The sequence below is a fragment of the Canis aureus genome, chromosome 16 (genome assembly GCF_053574225.1).
Source record: "Canis aureus isolate CA01 chromosome 16, VMU_Caureus_v.1.0, whole genome shotgun sequence".
Lineage (NCBI taxonomy): Eukaryota > Metazoa > Chordata > Mammalia > Carnivora > Canidae > Canis > Canis aureus.
The window spans coordinates 13,458,304-13,478,938 of record NC_135626.1 but is presented as its reverse complement, the minus strand read 5'-3'; the positions used below and the strand labels follow the sequence as shown (position 1 = coordinate 13,478,938).

The window sequence follows — 20,635 nt, the reverse complement described above, 5'->3', positions numbered from 1 at the left end:
GGGCTCAGGGCGTGTCAACTCACCACTATCTACTGAGAGATCCAGAGGACCCCAAAGATCTCTCAGCTCAACCCCGCATTCCAAAAAGATGGGGACACCCAGTGTCAGAGAGGCAAAAGTGCAAAGGCAGAAGTTTGTCCTCCTTCCTTTTATTGTACCCCATCACTCAGGTTCCCCAGACCTTGTGTCAGACAGAATTGGGCATGCCTGAGGTGCCGAGGCTGGGCCACAAGCAGGGAGCCCAGGGTGTGGCCAGGGCCCTGCACCAACCCCAAGGTAGCTGAGTAAGGATTCGTGGCTAGAAAGCACTGTCCTGGCCTGACACACTTGAGGAGAAGCATATCCCTATGGAGGTGTTGTGGCATGAACCATGCATCTGTACTTGAGGACATTGGTATATTCAGATGGTTGTGTTTGCAGGGCCTGAGTGTGGATGAGGGGGGCGGTGCATGAGGATGAGTGTGCACAGGGCAGTGTGTACATGAGACACCATATGCCTGCAAGGGCACCACACACCTACTCAATACCTGCATCTGCCAGCTCATGCAGGCCCAGGCTACCTCCGATAGCCAATCAGGAGTGGTTCTGAAATTTCAGTCTTTAAAATGGCCCAGGGAGTTTGCCATCACTGCATATCTGTGGCCTGCCCTAGAGATTCTGAGGTCTGATGTAGGCCCAGGTGCCTGCACTGTTGATAAGCTCCATAGGTAAATCTGGCGCCAGTAAGAGGGCTCAAGCAGAACTGTCCAACCGAACTTTCTGTAATATTCTATGTAGTCCAATATGGCAGCCATTAGAAACATGTGTCTATTTAGCAGTTGTGATGTGGCTAGTTTTAGGAACTGAATTTTTTGTTTTATTCAGTTTAAATTAATATTGATTTAAATGGTCATTGTGGCTAGTGTCTGCCATATGGGAGAGCATGGATCTAGAGACACGAGGCCGTGTGGTGCATGAAGGCCCAGAGAGAGAAGCACACAGCTCCAATAGAAGAACGAGAGAGGAGCCCTGCCCAGCTGCAGTCCCTCTAGACCAGGAGTGGCCGAGGCTGGGGCAGAGCTCCTTTGGGGATTGTGGAGTTGGGGCCAGAGCCCAGATGTGCACAGGTCTCCCGCAGTGGCCACTCTGAGCTGCCAAGACCTAGTGTCTGCTTGGCTAAGACGGTGGAGAGCTCCTGTGGAGACTGCTCTGTTCTGGTTGGGACCCCACCGAGGCCCCTGACCAAAGCTGTGTCCAGTCAGGAGTCCGGAGCTGAGGGTCAGGATGTCTTCATGTTCTCCTGCAGGCCCAAGGTGGAGCTGGTGGCTGCGGGGTCATGTTCACCCTGTGTAAGCATTGGAAGGGAAAAGAAGTCAGCCCCAGGGTAGCAGCTGGCCCCCCAACACAGACATGTGGGCCCAAGGCCTCAGAAAGTTGCAAACTCAAGGAGTTCTCTTACCGCCCCTGGCCCCATTTGCTCCGCATACTTGAACTTCTTCTGCTTGTAGTAGTGCCTTTTGGGCAGGATGTGGAGCAGCAACAGGTCACAGAGAACCGTGGCCTGAGGGCAGGGAAGGGGCAGATAGAGCAGGGGGGATGTGGGGGCGGGGACAGAACCCTCCACAGCCCGCATCAGTTCCTTCTGGCTGTGGGGGCCTGGAGCAACTCTGCCCCATCTAGACCTCAGGTTCTGGAGTTGGGGAACAAGGCATTGCAGGTCCCTCGGGAGATCAAGACCACCCCATTCCAACTCTGTCGTGCCCCAGGTCTTGGCCTCGATTTCTTCAGACATACTGTGGGTCTGGGGTGGTGGGGCAGGCTCAGTAAAGATGGGCTGAGAGATTTGTTTCCTCCACTGACCCCTTGACCCTAGCACTTACCACTCCAAAGATGCCAATCCCAGAGCCAATGGTTGTCATTGTGGGGATGATGTCAAACTTCCCAGCCTGGTGGCAGGGGCCAGGGAGAGAAGGATTAACAGTCAGAAGGAGCCAGGTGGAAAAGACCTTTCTCAGAAATCCCAAGGCCAGACCCGGGGTAAGGAACTCCCCCTTTCTGCCCTCCACCCCCACCACTAGCTGGCCCCAAAGCCTGTTCCCCACAGCTCTAGCTCTACATGGGGACCCAGCGGCTTGTTAGAAACCCTGGGTTTTGACCTTGGCTCTGCCTCCCTGGACACAGGGAGGCAGTGGAGGAAGTGAGGTCACCAGCTGGAAAGACCTGCCCTCAATGGGTACCCAGGTCCATCTGTTATTAGAAGTAAAACTGCTAAATGAAGCCCAGCCAACTTCCTGTTGTCTATAACCATGGACACCCAACAAACACTCACAGGAACTAAGACTGTGTCTCTGGCTGTCCCTCACACTGGATACTCACCTTGCCATCCACGAGAATGTCAAAGCGAATCCCAAACACCTTGAAGAGGTGCCGGTGATTGGTCCCATTTTCCACAAAGTGTCTGGCAAACCTTGGGGGAAAGGGTGAGGTTGTAGAAAAGGGTGATGAAGAACAGCTTGGGTCCAGTGTTCTTGAAGCTCAGCAGGAGCCCTCAGAGGTCCTTGAAGATAGTCCCATGGCCTCCAACATTACATAGAGAGGGAATCCCAGGCAGGATCCCAGGTCTCATTCCAGAAATGCTGTATCCAACTCTCACCCTCAACCCAACCCCTCACTTCTGATGTTAGCGACCCCTGCCGGTCCTGGCCAAGGGGGCCTCAAGTGAGGGGGCTCAGGCTACCGAGGTTTTGTTTCCTGTGGGCTCCCTGCTTGGCCAATCCCAGGAGAATGAGAGTTGCCCAGCTTCCTCTGCTTCCTTTCTGGGGACACTTACTTGGCCTCAGAGGGTTCTGGGAGTAGAAAACCTTCTGGGGTTTTTCTGGGGTTCTGGGACACCAAGGAAGGGTGCACTGGTGGAGTCCTGACAAGCACCTGAAATTGAAGCCTGGAGACAGGTTTTTCTCCTCGTACAGTCCATGGAACTCGTAGATGGGTTTGCAGTACTGCACATGCCAGTCCAGGTCACAGTTCCAGTCAATGGTGATGCCTACCACCCCGCCCTGCAGGGACACAGGGGTTTCAGGACCAAGAAATTTCTGTCTTATGCTGATGCCAGCAATCTCTTGAAGGGAGGGACATTTGTTTGTTTGTTTGTTTGGGAAGAGGCATTGAGAAGCTGCTTCAGGATGGAAGTCCTGTCATCTTCTCTGGCCTCACCTCTCATCCATCACACATCAACTTTCTGATGGTTTCTAAAATACGCCAAGTTCTTTCTACCTCAGGGCCTTTGCACATACAGCTCCCCTAGTTCCACAAGGCTGGCTCTTTCTTATCCTTTGGTCACTTTCCCTGAGAGGCCTTCCCTAAACACCACCTCCAGTCTAAAACGTGTACCTGTCATTCCCTCTGCATTTTCTCCTGGAACACTGGTTACTTTTAAATCGTATATTTATTTTGTGTGATTCTTTTATTTTTATTTATTTATTATTTATTTATTTATTTATTTATTTATTTATTTATTTATTTATGAGAAACAGAGAGGCAGAGACACAGGCAGAGGGAGCAGCAAGCTCCCCACGGGGAGCCCGATGCGGGACTCAATCTCAGGACCCTGGGATCATGACCTGAGCTGAAGGCAGATGCTTAACCACTGAGCCACCCACTTGCCTATTTTGTGTGATTCTTAACTCATCTCCTCTAAGACTATAAACTCCATGAGGGTGGGGCTGACTGTCTCATTGGTCACGGACTCCTGAGTGAAAGTCACAGCATGGAAGGCAAGTAAGTAGTGTTGAATTAAAAAGTGAGCCTGTAAAGATCTGGCCTCGTAAGAGAAACCTTGAGGACGCCTGGGCGGCTCAGCGGTTGAGCACCTGCCTTTGGTTCAGGGTATGATCCTGGGGTCGTGGGATCAAGTCCTGCATCGATCTCCCTGCAGGGAGCCTGCTTCTCCCTCTGCCTATGTCTCTGCCTCTGTGTGTGTGTGTCTTTCATGAATAAATAAATAAAATCTTAAAAAGACAAAAACAAAAAAAAACTTGAGAGAATGAAGCTCCTTTGGGCAAGGTGAGAACTGGGGACAGGTGGGGCTAGGCTGAGCAGCAGAAGAATTGGTCAGAGCGCGCGTGCAGCTGGGTACCTGGGCAGGAGGTAGATATGCAGTTATCTGTGGTTGATGGTGAGGGGTGAGAAGTTCCCAGTACAGGTGGCAGGGAGATTTTAGGAACAAGAAAGTCTAACATTCAGCTTTCTGGTTTTCTGTGTGGCTTCGGTGTAAACTCCCTCCAGGGTTTGGCTTCCTGAGGCCTAAGGGCTGAACTTGTTTGCATATTTTCTGTGGCTGCTTTTACCCTCAAGCCGCTGACTTGAATGGCTGGAACAGAGCCCACATGGCCTGCAAAGCTGAAAATACTTACTTTTTGGCCTTCTAAACAAAAACTTTGCTGATCCCTGTTCTAGATAAATGCGCTGTGAGCAAGTTTTGTGTCTATGACTGATATCACAGAAAAGAAGCTGATTTTCATCCCTAAATAGGCACTGTAGAAGGATGATAACGATCACGTAGGAACATGTACACAGGGTTGCCATGTGCCAGGTAGCACTGAAGTGCGGTCCCATGAGTGAACTCACGCAATCCTCAAGATAACCCAATGAGCATGGTACTATTATCGTCCCGTGAGGTATGAGACGATAATAGTACCATTATTGGTACTATTGAGCAAAAGCTCAGACACACTCAAGGTAGGAGACTAGTCTGAGGTCACATTGCTCATTAGAGGCAGAGCTAGGATTTGAACCCAATCACGCTTCTGGAATTCCCAAGAATCCCCAGCAGAACATAGGATTTCTCAGGGTCATAGGGCATGGAATTCAAGTTGCTTTTATCTAATAGCTAAAATATGGTGTGACCTCAGCAAACATCCAGGTGATAATGTCTGCCCATGTCCATTCATTCCAGGCACCTCCTCTGTGTCAGGTCCATACCAGGCCCTGCTGAGGACTCAGGCTTGACCTTCAGGAGCCCCCAGTATTAGGGAATAAATCCATATATATGCCCAGCCCACACTGGAGGGGCTTGAAGAGGGCATTCTCTGGGACTGAAAAGCCTTCATTGACCTGATAATTCCAGGACCCAGCCCTCTTCACTTGCCTGGCACCATACCTTCTCAGCCAGGGTGCTGAAATTCTGTCCTGACTCTTGCACCACATAGCCGAGGTTGAAGACAGGGCACAGTGGGTGCAAGATCTTGTGATAAAGACAGGTCTTCATGTAGGCCGCATCAACTTCTTCTACCAGGTTGCGTCTATATGGGGGTGAAGCAGAATGCCAGTGGGGAGGGTGCCCACCATGCCCTGAAGCTCTGGGGATCCCTCACAAACTCCATAAACCACCCCCCTTCACAGCCCTTGGCAACTAAAGGTAGCCCCCCAAGAGCCCAGCTCAGGCTTCTGCCTCCAGAGTGAAATCAGCAGGAGTGGAAGGTGACAGAGACAGTTGAGACCAGCTGGAGCAGCCCTGGGTGGGGGGAGGGGGGCTTCTGCATTTCTGCCTCCCTTTCCCACAAACCTGTTGACCTTGAAGCGTGGAAAGCTGATGCTGTTCTTGATGAAGAGAGTGAAGTTCTCGGCCTCTTGGAGAAGGGCAGGGCTGGAGGAGACTGCACTCACTTACCGTCCCCTCCCCAGGAGTCTGCCCAAAAGCCCACCAGCATTTGTTACGGGTGTGGGGGTGTGAGAACCTACGGGATCTTCCTGTGGCCTTGGCTTGGTTGGGGATGGGGGTGCTATAGTGATGGACTCTTAGGCCCCCTTGACCAGGGGTCAGGGGGATCACTGGCTCGGACCATTATAGATGGGGTGAGGGAATCCTTCCGAGGATAGGTCCCCTTGGTCTGGGCTGAGGAGTCTGCTCCGAGCTCCCTGGTTGGATAAGGCATTACCGTGGGACCTTGTCATCCACCTCCACGGGACACCAGCCAAAGATCTCACATGTCTGCACAGTGTCATTGAAGGCCACGCACTTGCCTGTGCGGATGCCTGGAGCAAGGGAGGAACTGGTGGGTGCCCACTCCAAGCTGGGGATACAGAGGAGCCCCCAGTGACAGGACACCCAAAAAGCGGCAGCCCGCGGACAGAAATGTGGCTAGGCCTGGACCAAGGGTGGGATGGAAGGAAGGGAGAAAGCAAGAAGGCCTTCCTGGTGGAGGAAGCCTGGAGCTGAACAGGGGCTGTGCGAGGGGACAGAGGGGGATGGGAGGAGGCCAGCCTTACCTTGTGCCTTCCTCTCTGCCTTCCCCGGAGTGCAGCCACTGTCATTTCTGCATGTACCCCCTTCTGGATGCTAGGGGAAGGGAGAGTTGCTGGTCCCAGGTCCCAGGGTAGTGTCCTAAGGAGAGCCCCTCATACCCCCAGGGCCCTAGGGAGGTCTTGTGGCAGTCTTAGACAGTTTTGGGGTGACCTCTGCTTACAGCTTCCTTCCCTCAGTCCCCTCCCAGTATCCCTCTGGGCTCATGCCCACTGCCCTATGGCCAGTGTTACCTGGCAGGAAGGAGAGATGTTAGGGTTTGGGGGTTGGGTGGGCACTGAGGGTCGGCATCTTGCTTGACACATAGCTGGGAGGGAAGCGTCTCCACAGCCAATAGCAGACTGTTACTTTGTGTGAATCTATGCCTAAAATTCCACCATCGCATTCCCCCGAGGAAGCCTATCTTTGATAGCCAAGGGGACTTCCTCTTCCATGTTATTTTCCCCTATGGGTCCAAGAATTGGGGTGAGGGGACAGGTAGCAGTCCTCACCTCCGCACAGTAGCCTTGAACCTGCTGGAGGGTCGCAATGAAATTGGTCATGATCACGAAGGAGCTGTCCCCCTGGAAATGACAGGCAGGGGAGGGAAGGGGGAGGGCTCTGGGTTGGGAGAACAGCCCCCGAGAACCCAAGCACAGTCCCAATAGGTGCCTAGAATCCACATGATACCCAGCAGCCTCCACACCCCATGATATCAGAGGGGGATGATATTACAACCCATTTTTGCCCCTCATTAGGGGAGCTGGGGCCTGGGCTAGTGCAATAGGGAGATTGGACAGAGCCCAAGCCCGCTCTGAGCCACCCTGTGGGTGGAAGGTATTACCCCTGAGTCAGCTCACCTGGGCTGGGAAGACGTAGTCAGCTACATCCCAGACCTGGGAGCCCAGGCCTGGGAGCTGTGTCACGGCTAGACCTTTGAGTTTCACAGACACGCTGCTGATGAGGCCACTTGAAGTCTGATAGCCCTTCTCGTAGACAAACACCCACCTGTGGGGGTGTTTTGGGGGTTAAAGCAGTCAGAGCTGGGTCAGGTCATTCAAAGATGGCAGGAGGCTGTGTGGGCTGCTGCCTTTTCTGGCACCAGCTAGGTAAGTCAAATCCTTTCCCTTCCCATCTCCAGATGCATCTCTGAGCCACTCTCTTCTCATCTTAGGCTGGGGCAGGAGAGCATCACCTGCCTCCCCGAGCTGGCCTATACCTGAAGTGCCACCCTTCTTCTTACTGGGAAAATACTAATTCTCAGGGAGGAGATCCACTGAAGGACTCTTTCAGATCCTTTTCTAAGAGCAAGATTTGCTGGGGCCAGGAGGCCAAGCTTCTTGGACCATAATCCTCATGCCCAGAGTACACTTTCCTGAGGTTCTCCCACTGAGAACTAGAAAAGCATGATGCCTGAGAACCTGGCCTTTGGTGCCCAAGAGGCTGGACTGGAATCTCAGCTACATTACTTATGGGTTCTGTGATTTTGGCTAAGTTATTCACCCCTCTCTGCCTCAGTTTCCTCATCTGTAAAATGGGAATAACAATAATAGTACTGAACCTGCTTATTGTGACTTACTGCCTGTAGATCACTTAGAATGAGGACTGGCATGCAGTAAGCACTACATAGCCATTAGCTATGATTATCTCAGCCATGCTGGGAGGCCCTGGCAAGGGGGACTGGAAGGGAAACAGAGGGGGCAATTCCTATTATGTGGCCCCACATGAGGCCCTTGTGGGAGTGACTAAGGCCAGAGGCCTCCCAGCTTTTTGGGGAAATTCTGACCTTCCTTCCCAGCATGAAGAAGCCTTGTTCCTTCGGGTTCTCCACTTTCAGTCTTAGAGGGTCAGTGAAACTGACCTCCTTCCTAGCCTTGGGTGTAGGGAGGATGGGCACATGACCACGGCTTGTCAATCAGTGTTCCACTGCCCTAGCAACAGTGATAGGTCTAAAGATGGACACACAACCTAGGAAGTTTCAGCAATGAGGCTAGGATTTTTCTGGGAATCACTGGGAAAGAGGCATCCTTTCTGCTGGGTAGCTGAGCAAGGTAGCGATGACCAGAACTATGGTTAGTTATCTTGCTACTTCACAGAGAGACTCAGCTTGAGAATTAAGCCAACCTAGAGGAAAGTCAGGCCAGGAGATGTAAGAGGGCAGCCTCCTGACAATGGTTGAGCACCTGGATCCAGCCATGTCTGAAGTATGATTAGCTAATAAATTTCCTTTCTTTATTTAAGCCAGTTTGGGTTTGGTTTCTGTTGCTCACAACTGAGAGCCCTGGGTGTGGCCCATTTCCTTCAGGAAGGACTGCATGGAGATCCAGTGTAACTGTGTTTGGGTGTGTGTGTCCAGTTGTGGTGACCATCAGAGTATGTAGCAGTGTACCTCAGGGAAATCCGTGAGCACACCTGTGGCTCTGAGCACCCAAGCAGAGCTCAAAGCTCCTTTCCGGTGTCCCAGAGCTCAGGCCTAGTAGCAATTCTCCAGGCACCTCAGTGCTAGAGTCAGTGCTAGCTCTCTGGGGACTGTCTCCTGGCCCAGACCCCAGGAATCAGCCCACCCAGGTCTTCCTCTCCTCCCCCATAGTCCACTCTTCTCTTCTCCAAGCCCCTCCCCCAGCCTGGTCCAGGAGGCGCCCCCACAGGCCTAAGCATGGTCACTGCTGCCCCCTGCAGGTCCCTGATGGCAACAGGTAAGGCATGCGAAAGGCTTCCAGTCTTCAGAGCTTCCAGCCTTAGCCGAGAGTGGGGGCATCACCTACCTCTACCCTCCTCAGCCTCTTTCCTCCAGGGACGACTCTGACTCCATGTCCAAGCTCAGAGTAGCTGCTCCTTTTCTGAGCCCCTCTGGAAGGGTCATGGGCCTCGTTCCTGGCAGCCCTCATCCCTGATGTTCCAATAGCCTTTCTCTCTTGGCCCACTACCAACTCCTTACAGTACAGATGGGGAAACTGAATCCTGTGACAGTGTCCTTCCGGAGTCAGAGGCCGACCCCGGGCTTGAGGTCCCAACCCAGGTCTCTGCCCCTTTGCACTGAGCTGCCCAGCACCAGCACGTCTGCCAGGAGCCGGAAGTATGCGGCCACAGCATGGCTGCGTGCTGGAGCTGATGCAACCACACCTGGCTATGTCGGCCCCTGCACACTGTCAACCCTTGGGGTGGGGGGTGAGGGGTAAAGTTAACCTGACACCAATGACTTCAGTTCTGATGATAACGGAATAACCATGGCTCCAGATCCATCCCTCCGAAGCTGTGCTTGCCTTGACCTGGACTTGCTGTCACCACCAAGGGGATCTGATGCCAAAGACACAAACATCTCCAGAAGTCTCTCCTTGTCCAGATATTATCTTTCTCATTCTTTCCACCTCAGCTGCAACAACCCCTTGTCCTGAGTCTCTGCTTCAACAACCCCTCCTGGAAGATGGCACATAGTACAGTAGCCAAGAGTGCGGCTGCAGCTGTGTGAGGGAAAGGAAGCCAAGATTCAGGTACCAGCCCTGCCACTCACCAGCTGTGTGACGTTAGCCTCACCAGGCTGAAGACTAAACCTTTCTGAGTCTTGGCTTTCTCAATAAAACAGAGGTGATGGCACTTACTTCAAAAATGCTGCTGTTCGTTCAACAAATATGAGCAAGGCCTTCCCTGCACTGAACTGTGGGCTAAGCCCCAGGAAGAAAGCAAGTCTAAGGTGTATTCCCATGAGTTCTCATTAAGGAAATTAGCATGCAGTAGGCACTAATAAATAGTCCTCTTGTTTTCACCGTCTCAAGTCAGTAATTCCTGCTTAAATGTCCACCTACCCCTATTGTCCTGGCTCCCATTCTCAGCCCAGGCAGGACCTCATGTAAGCTGTCTCAGGTACATCATGTCCTCAGATTTTTATCTCCACCTCTGCACTCTCCCTGGAGATCTAATTCCACACATTCATTTAGCGATTCAACAAGTATTTATTTATTGAGCCCTTAGTATGTACCAAGCAATGTTCTAGGCACTAAAAATGTAGAAGCGAACAAAGCCAACCAAAATTCTGCACTCAAGGAACTTACATACACGTCCATATGGCCCAACACTTTTGACACCCATTCCTTCCCCTTTCCCGGGTCCCTCACCGCAGACATCATGCAGAAACCTCAGACTCAACTCAAACCTTGGCAAAACAACCTAGCAATTCCCCAAAAAGTTAAATATGGAATTACTACTTGATTCAGCAATTCCATTCCCAGGTATATATGCAACAGAACTGAAAATATGCCCACACAGAAACTTGTACACAAGTGTTCACAGCAACATACGTAAGAAACAAAAGTGGAAACAAGTCATATGACTTTCAATGAATGGCTAAACCAAATGTGGGGATCCCTGGGTGGCGCAGCGGTTTGGCGCCTGCCTTTGGCCCAGGGCGTGATCCTGGAGATCCGGGATCAAATCCCATGTCAGGCTCCCGATGCATGGAGCCTGCTTCTCCCTCTGCCTGTGTCTCTGCCTCTCTCTCTCTCACTGTGTGCCTATCATGAATAAATAAAAATTAAAAAAAAAATAAAAATAAACCAAATGTGACATATCCATACAATGATATAGTATTCAGCCATAAAAGGAAAGGAATTAATGATACATGTTACAACCAACATAGAAGAACCTTACAAATATTATGCTAAGTGAAAGAAGCCAGACACAAAAGGCTACATATTGTATGATTTTACTTATATGAAATATCCGGAGTAGGTGAAGGAGGCTGTAGAGAGAAAGTGCTAGGGAGTACAGAGTTTCTTTCTGGAGTAGTGAACATGGAGTAGTGGACTAGATAATGGTGATGGTGGCACAACTTTGTGATTATACTAAAAACCACCGAATTATATATTCTTAAAGGGTGGATATTATGGCATTTGACTAATACCTCGAAATAAAAATTCAATGGGACCAACCTGAATGTCTCATGTCCCCCTCAGAACTTGCCCCTCTGGTGCCCTCACCTTGGAAGATGGCACTGTTCCTACCGAATCCTCCTCAAAGCCTGGGCATTATCTTACACCCTCGTTCTCCATTGTCCCTACATTCTTTCAGTCCCTCTGTCCTCTTGGCTTTCATCTAAGGACCCAAAGGGGTTTTGCTGTGGGAGTCTGAGACATGAGAGGAGCCATGGCAGATGCCACAGGAACTCTGGTATGGGGATGGGAGGATAGGTTGTGGCTGGTGGGACACGAGTTGCAACCACAAGCAGGAGTTGACCAGACCAGGCACATGCTATAGTGCACAGCAGCCTTGGGAGGGGCAAGAGCAGACTCCAGGCCTGGAAGGGACTGAATTTAGAGCGTTTGAGTGTTTAGAGATCAATCTACATGTCATCTGCAGGTAAGCTAGGCTGACAATTTGTGTTTTTAAATTTGTTTAATGAGTCACCAACCTCTAAATACCAAGAGGTTCCCTATGCCCATAAATCCCAATTTCTCACTGCTCTTGAGAAGTCAAATGCTCTGGCCATGCTGGGCCCGTGGCCCTCTGCAGCGATGTTGGGCACAAAGTAGGCAGTGGGCAGCCGCTCCACACATAGCTCCCTGGTGTGGGGCCCACCAGGGTGACTACTTCTGTCTTCCATGCTCACTGCTTCCACCTTGGCATGGCTTCTTCCTCTCCTCTTATCACTGCTGCCTCTTCACAGCTTCCTTGCTAGAAGCTCCACCGATCCACCCCCACCGATCCCCTGCTAGATATCCTTCTGAGGCTCCCCATTGCCTATAGGAGAAAGCCCTTAGTATGTGCCAAGCAATGTTCTAGGCACTAAAAATATAGAAGCGAACAAAGCCAACCAAAATTCTGCACTCAAGGAACTTACACAAATCCCGCTGGGATCCTCCAGTGTGCCGCAGCCAGACCTTTCTCCTCTCCAAACCAGTGCCCTCCAGGCAAACACTCCTTGTTTGGACCTGCTAGATCATGGATGACGGCCCACTGCCTGTATACTGAGTTACAGAGAGCTCATCACCTCCCAGGAGACAGTTCTAACTGCAAGTTAACCATTTTAACTTGAGACAAAAAGAGTGACAGCTCAGCCCACTCGGGCCTTAGGCCCACTTGCTCCCTCCATTTGCCATGGACTTCCCAGAAGAGTGTGACTGATAGAAAACACAGCCTCAGTTTGCTTTCTCAGAGTCTGTTTGGGTTCTCAGCATCTCAGCCTCTCTGCCTCTGTCTTAGTAACTCACTGTTGCTAAGTCTCAGGACCTCTCTTCATTTGAGTGGTTGTGCTCCAATGTCTGTCCCTCTGTCCGGTTCTGCCTTTGTGCCTGCCCATCCCCCATTTTGTTTGTGCTCCTGTCTCTGGAATGCAAGAGTCCCCTCTACGCCCTTTGCACCCGATGGACCAGATAGTCAGACAGACTAGACCTCTGGGACGGAAGCATCCCTCCTCAGGAATGAGCCTGTGTTCAGCATCTTTAGAGGGGACCCCCTACCCTGCTCCGTGGAACAGGTGGGGAAACTAAACCTGAGATAAGACCATGTCAGGCCGGTTTCTGTCTGCAGCTGAGAGTCAGCAAAGCAGTGGCCAGTGGCCAGATGAGGGTGCCAGAGACAGCAGGAGTTGCAGTTGGAACAGGAAGTCTGGGCTTGAGGGTGGGGTTGTGCGGGGCCCTACCTTTCTCTCTCTGCTATATGACTTGGACAAGTCAGTGCCCCTCTCTGAGGATGTTTCCTTTCCACGGTATCAAGGACAACTTTGGAGCCATGCAGCTGGATTCAAATCCAGTTCAGCCTCTTTCTAGTTGTGGGATCTACACTAAATCACTGTTTCTCTGAGCCTCACTGACACTGAGGAAGCCACCACATCCATTCGGAAACTGAGTAGACTGTCCTTGAGAGGGAGGGAGGCAGGTCTCTGTTACTAGAGGTATGTGTTCAGGACTGGATATTGGCTTCGGGCCTATGGTACAGCTGGGGTGGGGTGGGAAGACTGTCACTTTCCCTCTGACAGTCTGTGAGCAACACCAAGAGGGCCCTGGCTCTGCTCTCACTGCTGACCTGAAAGCAGAAATAAGGAGCAACAGGGGCCATGGTGAGGACAACATTCTCCCAGCCTCTCCAGCTGAAGGATGGGCTGGCTAGGCCTGGGCAAGCAAACTCTCTTTCCCTGGAGGGTCAGGAGTGCAGCTAAGGGCGCACTTTTAGGCACATCCGGTGCCCAGTATCATAGCATCGGTGCCCCATTACACCAAAGTTCTCAGAGCCCTTGTGAGGTGGGAAAGGAGAAGACAGTGCTGAGGACTGGGCAGGGGGAGGGGAGGTCAGTCTAGCTAAGACTTGCTACTGACCTGCTATGTGATCTGAAAGCCCCACTACTTCTTTCTGGGCCTCCATTTTCCTCACAAGCTCAGATGACTTTACAGATGTCAAATTAGTCTGTGAACAGGAGGGAGGCAGAGGCCAAAAAGTGTCAGAGGGCTAGGTCCTGGCTTTGACTTCACTTGACCAGCTCAGAGGCCTTGGGGGCCACAATGATATGGTCACTGTTTGGCCTCCTGGTCGGCCTGCCGTGGGCTCTAGTTAGCAGTCCTGGTTTGGTCCTATAGCAAAAATGGGGAGGTGAAGACCCAGAAGGGCAGGGCCCTCAGAATCACACAGCAGTGTAATACTGCCAGACGCCCTAAAACCCCTCAGCAGGAGCTGGAACCCCTACTCCTTCAGTGGCCCTGGGGCCTCCAAGAATCCTCTGCAGTACCACCCTGAGCAGACATGATACCCCTCCCGCCTCGCCCCCCAGGGCACAGACATTAGGTGCCCAGCCACCTCAGCCACGTGATGTGCATATGTGGATACCCAGCCATAGGGACACACCCCGAAGCCACACCCAGTAGGCACATGCCCAGACACAGGAGAACATGTGCATCCACACAGAGCTCTAGGTATAACACACATGCATACACACACAATATACACATCGGTGTAATCCCCTGCCAGGCCCATGTGGGCTCCCAGGACAGCAAGACTGTGGGGGAGTATCATCTGACTCTGCCTCGGCACTCCTGGGCAGGTTTCAAGATGCCTAGAAAGGAGCAGTCATCTTTGGGACCTGAACTGACCCTCAACCTCTGCCTGACATGCTACCTTTAAGATACCAGGGGTTCTGAATTTGAAAGTTTCTTTGCTCTGGGGGTCTTAGATATGTCAGGATGCCTTTAATTTAGGCAAGACAGGTGTGAACAGGGCCTGTCCCTCTTTGGTTTATAAAATGGGGTGTGGCCTTTGTCTCTTAGTAGTGGCCTGGCTTGGCTGGGAGGTCAAAAGTAGAAGTAGAGCTCTCTGGTTGTAGTTCACTGGGGTGCTGGCCTCTAGCATGACTCACCACTCGAGAGACCGTTAACAGTGAGTCAGTTCCTTAGAACCTAATGGTTTTGTTCACCATAAGGCCCAGGGCAGGATGTCCCCTCTTTACCTCAGTGTCCCCTTCTTACAGTGAGTTAGCAAGTTCCATTCCTTCTATAGCACTACGGTTTGTTAGGGAGGGTGACAACCAATGGAGAGAAAGAGGGGCTCCGTGGAGCCGTGGGGGCAGCCCAGAGGCTGGAGGAAAGGCCCAGGTTGGAAGCTGGTGCAAGAGGGTGGGAGGTAGGGGTAGGGGGCCCAGACTCACCCAATAACGTAGACCAGAACCACGAACTGGATCAAGCGGAAGACGACGCCCACCTTCTTGTTGCGCACGAGCACCATTCGGGGAGTGTCATACTCAAAGAAGAAAGCGGCCAGCTCATCCTGGAGCCGCTGGGCCATAGTGAGCCAGGCTGGGGGCTGAGAACTGAGCCCCTTGCAGCCTTTGCTCTCGAGGTGAACCAGGTGTCAACACCCAAGTCTATGGTGGAGCTTCTAGGGGCCTCCTGGCCCCCTAGGAAGGGTAGGGCAGGGCAGCTGGGGCCAGAGATCAGGAGGCAGGGGTCAGTTGAAGGCACCTGGGTTGAAAAGTAGAATCCTTAGGTGGTCAGAGAAGCTCTTGGCCCTTGGCAGGCGATGGACTGTGGGCCAGCCGCGCCTGTGGACAAATAAATTCCCAAAGATGGATGGGGGCGGGGCTGGTGGGGCCACCCAGGCCCAGCCCCATTGCTCCGTCTGGCTCCGCCTGGGCCTTGCTGAGCCTCCAGAAACAGGAGCTGTTGGCAGGAAACCACGGGCCACCCATCAAAGATAAAGCTATCAGCTCCCCCACCCCACACACACACCCCAAACCTAGCAGAACAGAACAAGGCTAGGACTTGGGGGCAGTGGCCTCAGGCTGAAGCCTTCTCCAAACCAGGAGCCCATCCCCATATCCAAACACCCTCCCCACTCTACCTGTGCCCCCAGGTGGGGAGCTCAGCCCCTGGGGGCGGGGTTGCAGTCAGGAGAGCGGAAGAGGAAGTAGGGCCATTTCCGGTCCAGCTGCCAGATGCTTCCAGAGCCTGTGGCAGGATTCCCACTGCTGTCCTTATAGGCCAGCTTCCATCCACCTGTGTGTGCCTCCAAGTCCAAGCCTGGCCTGTGCCCAATCAACCTGAGCACTGGGCAGGCATCTCTGCAGCTCACCTCTCCTCTCTCATCACCTGTGCTGTCCCGGCCATTCCTCCACCTCCCTAAAACAAGCAGAAGGAAGTTAGTGCCCAGAAGATTCAAGGGCCATATCTGTCACACATTGCCACTGGGCTCCCTGAGATATAGCCCGGAAAGCCTGACATCAGACAGCCTGTTAATACCCGTGGCTCTGCTACTGGCTGCCTGCGAGGGCTTGGGTAATTTGCCTTACCAGACTGAGCTTGCAGCCTCATCTGTGAAATGGGGATGATAATGGGATTTGCCTCATAGGTAGAGGCCTCAGAGGAACGGGTTCCAACAACACTGAGGACAAAAACCTGAGACCACTATTAATTTGAGGTACAGTCCTTCTGCGGCCTCTGTCTTCAACCACAGCCCAGGGCAGGAATGCAAGGGCCCAGGGGGCTGGGGCAGGACAGAAGTCTCATGTTGGCTTTTGGAACCCTAGAGCTGGAGGCCCCCCAGACCCAATGTCTTGTTTTGCAGATGAAGAAATGAGCTCAGAGAAATGAATTGCCCAAGCTCACCCTGGGTTCTACTGGAGGCCTCGGTTTGAAGCAGGATGGCCTTCCTGGCTGGCCCTCCATCCAGGCCAGGTGTCCTTGGGGCTTTCTCGGGACATGGAAGATGGAGGCTGAGTGTCCCAGGGGTGTGGGGAACTCCCCTGCAGGCCAAGTTGCCTCACTCTGAAGGCTGATAGGAGTCTTCTTCCTGGAGGCCTTTAGCTGGGAAATTGTTCTCGGCAGGGAGCCAGGCTCCCAGGCTGGAAATCCCAGCTGCTTGTCTGAGTAGAGCTGCTTTCTGCACAGCAGTGGCCCCCACAGAGGGCAGGCCCGTGGCCCATTCCAGCACCCTAGGCCATTTCCCCCTCTCAAATAGAACAGCTTCACGAATCTCAGGCCCAACTGTCTATCCAACATGACCTTCAAGAGGGGCAGGCCAGAACCATGTCCTGGGCTTTCCTAAGGTAAAAAATCCAGAGATGCTGGGAGCCAGACCTGTGTCTTGATCCCAGACAAGAGGGCCTACTCCCTTTCCAGGTGATCATGTGGCTCTTGGAATAGCAGGTCCCAGGACATGGATGGCTTGCGATGAAGAGTGAGGGCGGCTGCTGCCATCTTAGTGACCCAGTTCACTCACGATTCCTGGACACTCAGGAGGGTATAGCAGGCGCTCGGTGAGAGATGGAGAGGGGAGGGGAAAGAGAGAGGGGGTCAGGCAGTCCTGCTCCAGTCTGTATCTGCCCTTTTCCTACCATCGCCATGACCTCCTCCACCTCCTCTTCCCCTCCCCTCGCCCCCTCCAAGGAGCCAGGCTTGCTGACAGACAGATGGACTAATGGACAGATGGCTTCTTTGTCTGGCTAAATTTAGCAGCTAGTGGAGTGCAGAGGGGACCTATGCCCATCCTGGAGGCCAGCCTGGGCTCTGAAGAGGTTCTGCACAAGGCTCCAATGGGTCTCCTCAGCTCTTCAGACACCCTTGCTTGGAGCACACACATGTGGTCCTGTTAGAGCCTCAGTTCTGACCCCTCAGAAAACAGACTGTGGTGGGGACAATCTTATTTGGACTTGTCATATCCAGAGCATACCCAAAATAAAAAGAAATAAAAACAATTACATTTCTTTTCCCAATTATAAATTCTCTTTTTTTTGCTAATAACTTGGCCCGAGTAAGACAGGCAGCTGATAGGAGCAATACACCTTTCACTGGTTCCAAAATGTAACTTTCCATCCGGGCCTCTACTTTCCCATCCTTGCCCCAACTCCAGCATCCCCAGGGATAGACACCTGTGATTGTTTTAGGCATTGCCGGGTGCAGAGATGGGCAGGGCAGGGGTCAGAGTTTACAGGGAACACAGTGCTTTCTCAGTCAGCAGATTTTTTTAAAAACAGCCCCATGAGGTAGGTATTGGAACCATTTTACAGATAAGGAAACTGAGACTCCAGAAACTGAGTAGCTCCCATGTCGGCTAGTGCCTGGAAAGGAGGCTCCCCAAAGTCTGAGAGTTTGGCCCAGAGTCCACCCCAAGACTCCAGCACTTGAGAGCTGCCGGACCTGCCTTATAAGCCCAAAGGCTGAGTGGCCAGCTCCGGTATTGGGCCAGACCTTGTAGGGAGACAAGGCAGTGCTGCCAAGCCCTCAGCCCCAGGACAGCCTCCACTGCCTGGCTAAATTTAGCAGCTCTATGGAGTGTGGAGGGGGCCTGTGTCCATCCTGGAGGCCAGCTCAGGCCCTCAAGGGGGTTGGCACAGACTCCACTGGGTCTCCTTAGCCATTCAGGGCCCCAAGGTTGCAGGGATGACACCTCTGCTTATAGAGTTCAGTCCAGTCCCGCACGCTGGGCATGTCAGTGTCCCAGGGCTCACTCAGTGCCACTCAGCCCCTTAGATGCTCGCTAGAACAGGGCCCTCGGCCAGCCTAACAGAGATTGTCAGAGGGAGGTTGTGGGGGTGGGCGTCCACAGGGGAGCCACAGCAAGGGTCCTCATGGTTAGCCTCTCCCCTTGTCCAGACCTTGCACTACTTCTCCGGTCTCTTCTAATCCCAACTGTGAGCCATGACCTGGCTGGAGCTCCTTCTCCCCAGCATCAGAGGCATCATAATCCCCTGGTTCTCCCCCTCCTTTGAGGACATTTCCTCTTGGCCCCCATCTTCTTCCTGTCTCTGGAATGTATGGGGACTCCTTGGGGCTGACCCAGGCCCCTGACCCTCAAACACTGAGCACCCCCTGGGAGGCTTGTCTCCTTGCCTCCTGATGTTACTGAAAGCTGTATACCCACATGGCAGCCGCATACCCACACACCTCCTCTGGCTCCTACCTCTTTCTTTTCTCCTAAATCAAACTGTTTTGAGGTAGAATTGACACACAGTAAAATGTACCCCTCTTAGGCACACAGTTTGATGAGTTTCGACAAATGCATGTAAGCCCCCCACCATCATCTGTCACTCCAGAATGTTCCCACCTGCTTTTTTCCTGTCAAACCCTCCTCAACCCCCAGCCCCAGGCAATCGCTGATCTGTTTTATCACTACAGATTTGCTTTGCCTTTTTTAGAACTTCATGGAGGTGGAATTGCACAATACGAGCTTCTTTTACTCAGCACAAGAGCTTAAGCTTCATCCATGCTGTTGCGTATATGAGTACTTTACTCCTTTTTATTGCTGAGGAGTATTCTGTTGTATGGATATACCACAACTTGTCCTTCCCGTTGATGATTATTTGGGTTGTTTCCAGTTTGGGTCAATGAAGAGTAAAGCTGTCATGGACAGCTGGGTTCAGTTCTATGTGTGGGCATTAGGTCTTCATTTCCTGATTTTGTCCTTCTGTTTCTCAGTGTGGCCCTAACAGGGTCTCTACTACCCCTCTTAGGGGTACAGTGGAGGAGGCATGGGGAATACAACATGGGCCACTGGAAGGGACTGGGCGAGGCCATGGGCATTTTGGCAGCTGCCATCCCTGAGCCAGTGAGAAGTGTGCCAGGGCTTGCCCTGGAATTCCCTTGGGTGAGCGGCTGTGAGGTAGGAAACCTCTGTTTTCCTTGGCTGCTCCATCTTGACCTGTCAGGCTTCATGCTGTGGGCTGGCAAGGCTGGACTTGTGCAGGCCTGCCTATGAGCTCCAGCAGCTGATGGGAGTGTGGAAGCTGGCCGGTCTCCTAGGCAGGTCTTCCAAGCCCTTCTTAGCCCCATGTTCTATCTACCTGCCATGATGAAGCCAGCTACATAGGCTCTCAGAGAGCTTTGGGGTCTTTATCTGTAAAATGGAGCCCTATCTCCTGCCTGGCCCATCTCAAGGAGATGGCTGGGAACCCAGGGAGATGAGGCGTATGGACTGGGTTTGGGATCTGAGAGGCCTTACTGATGGACCATGCAGAAGGAAGAATCCTTCTGCCGTCCTTGGCTCCCACTGTGAGCTATGCACCAAATCTTGCCCTTGTGCCAAATAAAACCTGGGAGCTCCTAAGGGTGGGTTCTGTCTCCTGCAGTCATGGCTGGCTTTGTGGATGTGTAACCGATGTAGCTGCATGGAACCCCATGCCCAGGAAGGCCCTGTACTTCGTTTTCGTACTCTGCTGTCACTGCTATGAAACTCTTAATTTTTAAACAAGGGGCTCCACACTTTTATTCTGTACTGAGCCCCACAAACTACATAGTTAGTCTTAGCTCTGGCTCTGCGGGCAGGGCCTGATTTCCCTTCCCAGGGCAGCTGGGCAGAGGATCAGATACAGCAACTTCATAAGTGAACCTTCCCTCCAGAGGAAGGAAATGAGGGAGATGCTCCCAGAGAGCAGGGCCACCTGGGTGAGTCAGCATGTGGTCCCTGGACAATGTGAGCTGAAGGAAGCCTTGGGGAGGTGCTTGAGCTGGACTTAGAAGGGCATAGAATTGATGGTATCCTGGGGTTCAAGATGGGGAAGGAAGACAGCAAGAAACCTCTGGGAGAGATGCAGGGCCCACAGAATAGGCAGGGCTGTGGGCCCCTGATATTTAGGCTCCAGGCCTAGCCGTGCCCCAGGCCGACTCATAGGCCCTCCCAGCCTGTTTCCTCAGTGATGACATGTGAATCTTAGCATGTGCAAAGGGCTCTGAACACATGCACAACTAACAAGTGCTGTCCCCGTTGAGTAGAGCTGTGCATCTGCCATTTGGGAGTGGCTTAGGAAACCAGTGCCTCTCCTGGTCTGTCTCAGAGTAAGACAGCGATCCCTGGCTGGCAATGTGGGAACCCCAGACCTTGGCTCATGTCTCCTGAGGTAAGTGCATGTGGGTGGTGGCAGCCCAGGTAGACGCCACATTGGCAGACAGTGGAACCACTCTAAGG

At 52.5% G+C, this 20,635-nt stretch overlaps 1 protein-coding gene across 3 annotated transcripts; it reads right to left on the bottom strand.

The window, feature by feature from the left end:
* Positions 1-133: 133 nt before the first annotated feature.
* Positions 134-20,507, bottom strand: P2RX1 (purinergic receptor P2X 1). 3 transcript variants are annotated; one of them, XM_077851638.1, is made up of 14 exons: positions 16,342-20,507; positions 15,578-15,855; positions 14,886-15,278; positions 7,120-7,267; positions 6,772-6,843; positions 6,247-6,316; positions 5,916-6,012; positions 5,543-5,623; positions 5,126-5,279; positions 2,908-3,035; positions 2,356-2,446; positions 1,860-1,925; positions 1,439-1,540; positions 134-1,324 (listed from the first exon to the last, which is right to left on the bottom strand). In XM_077851638.1, exons 3-14 carry the CDS (start codon positions 15,020-15,022, stop codon positions 1,259-1,261), a joined length of 1,212 nt encoding a protein of 403 aa, XP_077707764.1. In that variant the 5' UTR covers positions 15,023-15,278; positions 15,578-15,855; positions 16,342-20,507; the 3' UTR covers positions 134-1,258. The 3 variants fall into 3 exon arrangements, with proteins under 3 accessions (XP_077707764.1, XP_077707765.1, XP_077707766.1); XM_077851639.1 differs by having other exon boundaries at positions 5,138-5,279; XM_077851640.1 differs by lacking the exons at positions 14,886-15,278; positions 15,578-15,855; positions 16,342-20,507 and adding exons at positions 9,523-9,720; positions 9,859-9,968.
* Between the last annotated feature and the right edge of the window lie 128 nt (positions 20,508-20,635).

Excerpts from the sequence above, each read along its gene's own strand:
- P2RX1 (XM_077851638.1), bottom strand. The coding sequence starts at position 15,022 with ATGGCCCAGCGGCTCCAGGATGAGCTGGCCGCTTTCTTCTTTGAGTAT. Across the intron at positions 6,317-6,771 it reads TTCAAGGCTACTGTGCGGAG|CATCCAGAAGGGGGTACATG; the intron begins GTGAGGACTGCT and ends CCCTTCCCCTAG. Across the intron at positions 3,036-5,125 it reads CTGAGAAGGTATGGTGCCAG|GGCGGGGTGGTAGGCATCAC; the intron begins GCAAGTGAAGAG and ends GTGTCCCTGCAG.